This window comes from Plasmodium berghei (assembly GCF_900002375.2).
Source record: "Plasmodium berghei ANKA genome assembly, chromosome: 13".
NCBI classification, from domain to species: Eukaryota; Apicomplexa; class Aconoidasida; order Haemosporida; family Plasmodiidae; genus Plasmodium; species Plasmodium berghei.
The window spans coordinates 845,137-856,792 of NC_036171.2; the positions used below are offsets into that span (position 1 = coordinate 845,137).

The 11,656-nt window shown below is 23.1% G+C and overlaps 3 protein-coding genes across 3 annotated transcripts; 1 reads left to right on the forward strand and 2 right to left on the reverse strand.

Moving 5' to 3' along the window:
* Positions 1-2,148: 2,148 nt before the first annotated feature.
* PBANKA_1320500 (V-type H(+)-translocating pyrophosphatase, putative) lies at positions 2,149-4,299 on the reverse strand (the record flags this gene model as incomplete). The annotated part of the gene is made up of 1 exon (XM_034566795.1): positions 2,149-4,299. The coding sequence occupies one exon, from the start codon at positions 4,297-4,299 to the stop codon at positions 2,149-2,151; it is 2,151 nt and encodes a 716-aa protein (XP_034423357.1).
* Positions 4,300-6,333: 2,034 nt separating this feature from the next.
* Positions 6,334-7,388, forward strand: PBANKA_1320600 (conserved protein, unknown function; the record flags this gene model as incomplete). The annotated part of the gene is made up of 6 exons (XM_034566797.1): positions 6,334-6,376; positions 6,628-6,656; positions 6,749-6,851; positions 6,973-7,071; positions 7,163-7,218; positions 7,323-7,388. 6 exons carry the CDS (start codon positions 6,334-6,336, stop codon positions 7,386-7,388), a joined length of 396 nt encoding a protein of 131 aa, XP_034423358.1.
* A 1,029-nt stretch (positions 7,389-8,417) lies between these two features.
* Positions 8,418-11,089, reverse strand: PBANKA_1320700 (signal peptide peptidase, putative; the record flags this gene model as incomplete). Its single annotated transcript, XM_034566798.1, has 9 exons — positions 8,418-8,924; positions 9,028-9,093; positions 9,261-9,311; positions 9,453-9,583; positions 9,703-9,778; positions 10,203-10,311; positions 10,411-10,499; positions 10,609-10,721; positions 10,996-11,089. The coding sequence occupies 9 exons, from the start codon at positions 11,087-11,089 to the stop codon at positions 8,418-8,420; spliced, it is 1,236 nt and encodes a 411-aa protein (XP_034423359.1).
* Positions 11,090-11,656: the final 567 nt, after the last annotated feature.

Below are 11,656 nucleotides of genomic sequence, written 5' to 3' on the forward strand. Positions count from 1 at the left end.
TCATAAGCAATACGTGATTAATTATTGCATTACGGTCGTTTATATTTTACACTTGAAAAGGTTATAAAAAATTAATTAAAATAAAATACTAATTATTAAAGCATATAAATAGATTATTTATAATAATATATTTTTTATAATAAAAATAAGCTATTCTTAAAAATATTATATATTTTTAAATTAAAAAAATTAAAAAATGTATATGACACATGCATATAATATTTGTGATATTTGCTAAAGGGGTATCTCACGTATACATGTAAAGATGCAAATTTATGCTTATGCTTATATATTATATTTTTTTTGAGTATTATTAATAATTTATTTGTATCCTCACATTATTATTTACAAAGACAACTGTAAAGATAAATATTTTCCGTTTTTTTATAAAATTATAATAAAATAGTGAGACATTTTGAAATTTAGAGCTGCTACCAATAAATGCTATATTACTGATATCCCAAATAATAATACTTTCATTATAATGCTTAATTTATTATTACATATTTTTTCTTCATGAATTATTAATAAACTTTTATTAATACTATATGTATCCCTGTTTTTTAAGTATGCAACAAAGGAATTCATTGAGTATATTTTACTAAAATATTTGAAAGTATATATTATATAAAGAATATTTTTTTCTATAGCTATCATGTTTTATTATTATTAAAAATAAGAAGAACGCGCCTTTATATATATGAGAGGGTGAAATGTTTCTGGAATAGTTATGCATAATAGAAAATAATACAAATATTCACATCATGGCATATATTTGTTTAATTTTTATTATCTCAAGCATGTTTATTAATCATGCACCTTTCAAAGTATATACTTTTTATAATATTCTGGGAATACACTTTTAACAATTATATAACAAGGAATTGAAGTAGAAAAATAATTAAAGTTCTGCATCAAAAACAGATAAAGATGGGAGAAAAGAAACCCAAACCATAATCAACAGATGATTTAAACAAACCATATTATTTCATATTTCTTTTTTTTTTTTATAAAAAATTGGATGTTTTAGAATGTTGTAAAATTTATAAGAAATTAACTTCTTTATATGGTATTTCTTTACTCACACATAAAATGTGGATATGATTGAAGCATTATATTTTATGTGGTTTAACATCCCTTCTTTATTAATTCCAAAGGTTTATCAATCATTAAAAGTTGATAAATTATATCTGTTTTATATTATTTACTGGAAAAATAATAGAATTCTATTGCATTGTATTTAAAATCATGTAAAATATTAAAAAGACATACAAAAGAGTCATACGCGTATATATGTTTTTTTTTATAAGTCCGTTGACTGAATGTAATTAGCACACAATATACATATCTCAATATAATCTATATTATGTTGTAAAGACAATGCATGTATAGATATTGCATACTATGTTCGTTATGGGTAGAAATAATTAAATCATAACCTTATATTTAAAAGGTAGCATATATGCATATATTTGTTTGTTAAAATTTTCAACATAATTATTAAAAAAATAATGCATAAGTTTAAAATAAAATATTAAAAATTAAATGAAGAATGACAGAATAGCACATAAGTATTACTTAGCGACTTATGATATAGAATATAAACATATATCACATATTTATATAATCATGTATAAATATTATCATAATAAATTTTTTTTCCCATTTAAGGCAAAAAAAAACTAAACAAAAGCCAATAAATAAATAAATATATATATATATATATATATATATATTTTTAATAAATTTAGATGATATATAAATTAAAAAGAATTTCTTCTCGCGTTGTAATATATGGGCTATTATATATGTTCTGTTTTGATTTTATTTATTTTTTACATTTGTTAATTATTTCTGTATTTTTTTTTATAACCCAAATAGCGTTTAAAAATATACATAGTAATTGTTCTTATAAAAAATGGATGTCACAAATGTCATACAAAATTTAGAGTTTGGAAATTTTATGAAATCATTAAAGTTGTATGGAATAGTACAGATGTTATTTCTTTCTTTTTTATTTATTTTTATGAATTTGTTTTATTGATATTGCAATATATTTAGCTAAATATTTAATTTGCGTATAAACGCTGAGGTATAAACAGGTTATGTATTTATCTTGACAAAAATGAAACTCGACTTTTGTTGTTCTTACAACCATATTGGGCCTCCAGTTTTGGAAGTAAAATGTGTGGAAATAAGTCCAGCGAAGACAAGTGAAATAATTGCTGACAATTTAATTAAAATGTTAATGGATGGTCCAGATGTGTCTTTTAAGGGATCACCAACTGTATCTCCAATAACTGAATTTTTATGAGCATTTGAACCTTTGCAATGGTCTGTTCCTAAAGCTCCGGATTCAATATATTTCTTTGCATTATCCCAAGCACCACCAGAATTGGTTGATGAAAAAGCTAGCTGTATGCCTGATAAAATAATACCTATTAATAATCCTGCTGTTGCATATTTTCCCATTAACATACCAATAATTAAAGGAAATGTAACAGATATTAAACCTGGTAATATCATTTGTCTTAATGATGCATCAGTTGATATTTTGATACATTTATCATAATCTGGTTTTTGTTTATTTGCTAAGATTAATGGAAATTGTTCTAAGCATTCATTCAAAACACTATTAGCTGCAATTGCAACTGATTTCATTGTTAATGCAGAAAATAAGTATGGTAGCATAGATCCAATAAGTAAACCAATAATAACCCATGGATTTAATATATTAACGTGTCGTACTTTTGCACTACTTGCGTATGCACCGAATAAGGCAAAAGCAACTAATGCGGCTGATCCAATAGCAAATCCCTTTCCAATAGCCGCTGTTGTATTTCCTGCTGCATCAAGGATATCAGTTTTTTCTCTAACTTCAGATGGTAAACCAGCCATTTCTGCAATACCACCGGCATTATCTGATATTGGTCCATATGCATCAATAGTTAAGCATATACACAATGTACTTAGCATACCTACTGCGGCTAATGCTACTCCATAAACTTCACAGAAAATATAAGAAACACCAAGTGCAACGCTTAAACAAACAATTGGAATAAATGTACTCTTATATCCAAGTGATAAACCATAAATAATTCCTGTTGCAGCTGATATTTTTTGTGTATTTGCAATTTCTTGAACTGGGCTAAATGAATAAGATGTATAAAATTCTGTAGTAAATCCAATTATTAATCCAGACCATAAACCAACTAAAGCTGGAACGATAATTTTCCAGTTAGGTATTTCTTTTAATACGTCATATCTTAAAACTGGTGGTAAACAATATTGTCCGATTGCAAAAATAGTTAGTGATTGGAATATAGTTGATATAAATAATAAATATTTTAATGTTCTTTCAACTCCTGCTTTTCCAGTAACCCTAACTAATTTTGTTACCAAAAAAAATGTAAGCATACTACTAATAATACTAGCGCTAGAAAAAAATAATGGAAACATGATACAATAATTTACATCAAAAGATGCCATATTTTCTGGCAAGCTTAATATAGATGATCCTATAACCAATGATGCACATAAACTTTCTGCTAATGAACCAAATAAATCAGCACCCATACCAGCCATATCACCAACATTATCTCCAACATTATCTGCTATACATGCAGGGTTTCTAATATCATCTTCTGGTATACCATATTCATTTTTTCCTGACAAATCTGCTCCGACATCAGCTGCCTTAGTATATATACCACCACCAACTCTTGAAAATAAAGCAATCGATGAACCTCCTAAGCCAAATCCAGCTATAGCTTTATACAGAGCTGTATCATCACTGAATTGCAATAGTGTTTTATATGCAAAAATCAATACTCCTAATGATATTATACTAAGAGAAACTAACGAAAATCCCATAACTGTTCCCGCATTTAATGTAACTTTGAATCCCTTATCTAAACTTTTCCATGTTTCACTTGTAGTTCTAACGTTAGCATAAACGGCAATTTTCATACCAATATAACCACATATTATAGATGTTATACATCCTATGGCAAAACTTATAGCGGTATAGTAATTAATAAACCAAGATAATAATCCAGAAAATAATATCATAAAAACTATTAAATATTGATATTCCTTAGATAAAAAGGAATTTGCTCCTTCTGAAATATAAGAAGCAATTTCTTTCATTTTTTCAATTTTGACTTGTCCATTTTCAACTTTATCGAGCTTATCATCGGATGCACCAATATTTATTCTGGATATTGATATGCATTCTATAACTGAAAATAATAATCCGAGAGCGGGAGGACCAAATATTATGCAATAAAGCTCATTCATTTTCGCAAAAAGTAAATCATTAACAAAATGGGAATAAGTAAAAAAATTAATGACAATTATCGAATATAATAATAAATCAAATTCATGAAAATATAAAAAAAAAAAAAATTAAAAACAATTCAAAATCCGAATTTCAAAAATATAACTGTGTGGGATGCTAGAATTTTGCAACAACTGGTTGTTAATTCTATGCGATCATATCCCATACATTATTTTTATGTATGGATTATTTAATTATAACGCAATATGCATAATGTTTTTAATATACAAAAATAAGTGCTTTAGAACGGCAATTATATCAAATAATAATTAACAAGTATGTTATCATGAAAATATTTTATAAAGTGCCAAATTAAAAAAAAACATTAAAATTATATTAATATTAATATTAATATTAATATTTATTTTTAATATATTTATATAAGCATTATATATTTTTTTTAAAAACTGCAAAGGCTAAAAAGTAATCCTTCGGGGATCAATATTAAATATTCACAATTTAATAGCAGTAAAACAATAATGCTATCATTATTATTTTTCCATTTTAATTATTTGGCTTCTTAAAAAAATTAATAATTATAAGAAATATAGCATGTTATCATTGATTAATTTAAAATATTATAATATTTAAAGAATTTTATTATATATAGAAATTTATATGAGAAAAAGCAAAATATACATGTTATTGAAAACTTTATTTTTTATATTAAAAAAGTGTTTTCTCATTTTTTAGTTGGGTATACATATATAATAACCATATACATTTTTTTGTTTAGTTTAATGTATATTACTATTGCAGCGAAAACTCAAAAGAAATCGAGCAAGATATGAAAATATTAATATATTAATGATGTTACAATAAATAATAATATATTATTGAGAAAAATATATATTATATTGCTTATGTTATATTTTATATCGATACCGGGTGTTTACCCCTTAGGGAGCCTAATATAAAACCTTGATATACTATTAGTTGTTTTAGTATATTAAAAATAACGTTTACTATTGTTTTATTGCACAAAAACTTATACATCAAAAAAAAAAAAAAATTCTTTAGTGCTTGAAATATTTGCAATCCTTAACTATATAATAATAGTACTAACACATTAATAATGCTTGCTATTAAATTAAAAAATATAATTACCTTCATGTTATATTCAGTATATTAAGGCTTAGTTTTATATATGTTTTATGAATAACGTTATAACATTGATTATTAAGATATTTGTAACAAATCGAAAACTAATAAATATTATTATTGTATATTATTCTTAATAAATTATATAAGAAAAATCAGCGTCTCTATATTATAATAATATTATAACATATCTATGAATGCTTTTATATTTTTAAAAAGTAACAAATATTTTTGAATATAAAAAAATTATCATATTAAAATATAATAAAAGGGAAAATAGTATTCTACAAAATAATTTTAAACATTTTTATTAATTTTCTAACATATATAAATTAGGCATAGAATATGTATATATTTACCCATTTATATTATCTTGCAAAAAATAATGGTTACCCTTTTTAAAAATATATAAATTTCTTAGGTTTTTGTCCAAATAACTTAATTTATTAAATATATATAATACAAAGGAAAGTATAGACTCTTTACTATATATGTATATATAAGAAAGCTTAAACTGTAGGGTAAATAAAAAAGATAAACAAAATTTAACAAGCGAAAATACCAACTATTAATGCGTATGTATGTATGTATGTATATATATATATAATATATATCAGAAATATATGAAACTCGAAAAAAAAAAAAATAATATGTCATATTAATAAAAATAAAAAAAAACGTAAAATTAATAAGCATTTATAAAAATACAATATTACACTTGCTCCTTGGTAATTTGTTTTTAATAAATAATTCATTCCGCTGCTCCTAAATGACTTAAATTGTAATATGACTGAAAAAATATATAACAGTATTTTAAATATTAATATCATATATATAACATATGTATATATATTTTTTACGTATTTAGCATCGGTATTAAAAATTGGTATTTTATGTATTTCAGTAATTTGAAAGATTTAAGTATCCCATCATGTTGTATAAACCCAATCAAATATTCATGTTCATTGGAAAAATATTAATTATCTTTCTATTTGATTTTTATTATAGATTATTCTTGCTTTCCTCTTTTTTTTCTTTATTCTTAAATTGAAAATTATCAAAATATTATATTTTAAGAATACATTTTGGGGTTTTTCTTAATGCATTTTCAATATGCAACTATAAATCAATAAAATGTAATAATATGAATATTTTATTAAATCATTTTTCTACAAAAATGCCAAAAGGCTTAGCTAAAGACCTTAAAAATGAGCAAGTATAATTTCTAAAAAAAAAATCCACGTTTTTTTATAAGTTGTAATCATAGTCTTTTCTTTTTTATTTTTTGTTTCACAAAAATTTATACAGGCAAAAACAATCACCGAATGCCTTCCCAGCTATTTAAAAAAAAAGGATAATAATTTGTTAATAAATCTACGTGTTAAACCGAATTCAAAAAACACGTCTATATGTAATAATTATTTATATCTTTATAAAATATGTACACATTTAATGGCCATATGAATCTCATTATATTTATATTCTACCAATTAATATTACTACTATTATTTATTTTGGTATACTAATTTCAGATTTTAACGTAGATACAGAAGTTCTTAATATAAATATACAAGAGCAACCTGTTAATAATCAATCAAATGTTGCCATTATAAGCTATTTTTCTGATATATGTAAGCATGAAATTGATGACAAGATAAATATTTTATTCACATTGAAAAACTATCGATGCTGTATATTAATATATATTTATTAATTTTTCAGTAAATTTGAAGAAAAGAGATATATCCATTGTTGCAGGATTAAAGTCAAGGGACAAGGTAAAAGGAAAACATATTATATATAATACATATGTTCATAGTTAATGGAAATATTGTTTATATTCATATAATAATTTTCCTTTCATCCATTTTTTAATTCCAAGGTTTTAATGGTTTCAAATATTTCTGTAGAGGATTTAAGCAATAAAATAAATCAAAACGTAGAGTAATATTTTGTAATTTTTATTTAAAACTAAAAAAATATATTTATATAAAATGGCGTATTGTAATTAATAGTTTAATTTTGATATTTTGCATATCGAAAATCCTTCTTTATCTCATTTGATTGCTTTATTTATTTCATTATTTTTTTTACACATAACATAATTCCAAAGTTGTGTCATTTACCATAGTGAATTTGATACATGTATTTTTGAATAAATACATCAAACTACAAATTTAAAAAAATTATGAGTTTTAAATCTTCATTTCTTCTTTATTGAATCAATTTTTAATACACAATATATATGTAGGCTTATTATAAAACCACGCATCGTTCTACATATATAAAGCGAGAATGGATATATGTGCCCATATTACACAAGAGCGCTGTGAAACTATTATAGACATATAATACTCAATGATACATTTCTTATGTCATATGTTTAATCATATGCAAAGGATATTTCTTAATTATGATAATATTAAAAGTTACATTTTTAAAATAAAGCTATGTGTTTTTTTTTATTTATAACTAATTTTATCACAGTAAAAAAATAAATAAGCATTGCTATTTAAATGACGATGAAAATTGAAAATAAATAAGCATTTGCATATTTAAATGAAAATAAATATAAAAAATGAATAAATATTTGCATATTTAAATGAAAAGAAAAATAATAAGTAAATAATTTTTTTATTAAAAATACAAAGATTTGTGTATGCATACACACATATAAAATATGTTTATATAACTAATCTTCAAAAAACTAAATTTTTTAAGCAGCTTTATAAATTTCTTCTTAATATATATATTAACAATTTATATAAATGTTACATATATATATAATTACAAAGTTTATTAAATTTCATATTTCCTCATTATTTATAATTTTATTTTGGGGGGTATTTCGTTGGAATTATTATTATATAACATTTAAGTAATATAATTTGGATGACATAATTCTCATGTCAATGTTTCCATATAAAAAGGATGCATATACATATTTATTATCTGCGCAAAATCCTCTTTTCCACACTTATTTAGCATTAATTTTTCTTTTCGTAACTGACATAATTGATTCTTGGCTTTTAAGTGTTTCTTCTTTTTCGAGGGTCTTTTTCTTTCCGTCATCTGCATTTGAGCTTTTATCTGTAATTTCTTGATATTTAATCATTATTTTAAATTCTTTTTTGAATAATGCGCATCCTACTATGGCCAATATACAAGCAGGTACTAAATACAATAAAGCTGGCTGAGCATGTTCAAAATAAAAGAGCATACAATATGTTAATATTAAACCTGCTTGATAAAATACTGTTATTGTATAAAAATAATATTTCTTGAAAGATTCATGAATAGATATATCATTAAACATTTTCTTAACATTTCCTTTATGTATTTTATTTCTATGCAAATAATAATCAAAACGTAAGCATAAAGATATTAAAATTCCTGGAATAATTATATCTCCTAAACCAAGCATGCTATAATGCAATGGATCTAACGACACTGGAAACAATAGTTTTACAGGAGCTTCAAATGACTTTAAAAAAAAAATAAAATATATATAGGTGTGAATTTTAAAGCTATAAATGGGTGCATGTATTATACTTTATTTTTTTATTTCGTCAGATTTTCTTTATTACCTTTGCAACAGTAACCATAACGTCATTTCCAAAGACCCAAAATATATCATACACGAATAATCCAGACTATAAAATTGAAAAAATATATAAATTATAGTGAAAATAGTAAAAGATATAACCACAAAATCACAGGCCCAAATTATCGAAAGTCTATTATTAAAATAATTTTAAATCAAGATATAAATAAAGCATAAAATAATTATATGTATGTTCTTCATTTGTTAAGTCCATACTAATAGTATGAATCCAATTACGAAGTTGCTTAAAATGACCAATGAGAGTGCCTTTAAGAAAAGAGGTAAAAAAAAATATAAAGGATAATGAAAATAAATGATTTTTGTTTCAATAAATAGTAAACATATATATATAAGTAGTATGTACTCATATTTTGAGCATCACAACTACATAATAAATATTGTTCTTACTTGGAAGCAAAAGGAAATTGCTAAAATGTTGTGTGTAACAAAGTCTTTGTAAAATATCCATCGTGCACCAATTATGAAACAAACAATCAAACTCATAATTTCTCCTTTATTTGTATTAAATACAATTGGATCTATAAAAACAATAAGGATAGAAACAATATTAACAAGGGTTTGAATTACGGCAGATATAATAATACAATGATAATTAATAAGTTGATAAAAAATCATACATATTTTTAATAGTATATACCCTTTGAAATAAACTTTGGAGCATTAATAGTTTTAACAAATTCATCTTTCTTAAAAATTTTTGGAAAAAAGGGTTCCTAAAAATAACGATAATCAAAAGGATCTCAATATTTATTCATTAATATATAGAATGTGCGTATATAGAATTAAATTATCACTAATCAATGGTTTTAATTATATTAATTTTGTTTGAATCTTTTTTCGATTTCTGCGTGTAAATGTTTTATCATCTATAATATAGCAATGCGAAATGGCCCTTGTTATTTCTCAAAAATTATATTGATATAATATTTAGATCAATAACTAAGGTTTCTATTCCCCGCACCATATATTATATCATTTTACACAATTAATTCATAGGCTATATATACATAAATGTGGATATGTAATCACTACGTAAATATGCGCACACTTATATTCACATACAGCTGTCTATATAAATATTCATTTATTCTACAGTTATTTCATTTTAATTTTATAAAATATAAAAAAATAAATTACCAAAACAGTCGAGAAAACGCTTTGCAGAGAAAATACTCCTGCCATTGTTAAATAAACGGTTAGCAACAGATTCACATAATATGGATCTAAAAACTTGTAGGCAAAATACCTGTAAAACGAAAAAAATAAATTTTGTTATATTTTAATTCAATATTTCCTCATTGCTTTGGGGGAGTTCTATTATTTAGTTTCTTTTCACTTTTCTTACAGTGTTAATAAAGCAGCTGATCCAATAATTGGAAACATTATTGCATCATATGTCGTTATATGGTCAGTCTTTTGGGTTTTATCATCCGCCTAATATAAATAGAAGCATCAAATTGGATATTAGAACATTTATATATTAAATGGGTTTGTTTTTTTTTTCCATACGATCAAAAAAAACGATTTACATAATAATTCTTACTTCCAATTGTCTTATGCTTTCATGGCTTCCGATATATATCGTTATAAATGTGTATAAAGTCATTTGTAGTATTAAGGGTATCACAATAAACCTCGACAAAATTATAGTTAAAACTACAGGAAAAAAAATATAAAACAATGTTAAGAACAAGACATAATATGCTACTATTAATCAACCATTTATTTTGCGTACACGCATGGACATAAATATGTATATGCATTTTTGAACAGTTCAACCAATTTGTCTATGAACAGTTTTTTAAAATACAGCTATACATATTTACGCATTAAATTTATTGATAAAATTATTACACTTAAAATATTAAAAAAATATATATAATAATAAATAACTTATTTATACAGCAAACTACAGAATATTATTTGTTACCTATAATTGCATAACACGAGTAGTATATTGCTGAATTCCGCTTGTCGTGATTCTTCATTTTTTTATTCTTTCCAATTAACTTTAGTAAATTCATGTAGGCAACAAACTTTTATAAATTTATATAATTTAACAAATATAATATATTCTTAGGATAATGCTTATAACCATTAAGATTATTTTTAACTTATTTTTTATTTTAATTGTATTCGTTCTTTATATTTATTTTCTTATATTTTTTTTATTTTTTATATGTATTTTCCCCTTTTCCCCTTTTTTTATAATAATTCATAGAAATACATTTCATAAATGACTTGTCAAATTTTTTAATAAGAATAATATATCTAGAAAAATTATTAACAAAAAAAATATATAACTTATATATTATTATAAGATTTATGGGTAGTATTAGCGTATGTACGCATGATTATTATTTATTGTATCTGTGTTGTTTATTTGTGTATTTTGTGCAAAAAAAAAAAAATAATAAAATAAAAAAAAAGTATATTCATATATAAATAGTGCTAATATTACATTAATTAAAAAATTAACAAAATTATATTATCGCAAAATGCTACCTTTAATATAAAGTATATACTAAATATGTTTTAGGATTCTTATTTATGGTTAATATAATGTTTATTTTATTTATTATTTTTTTTTT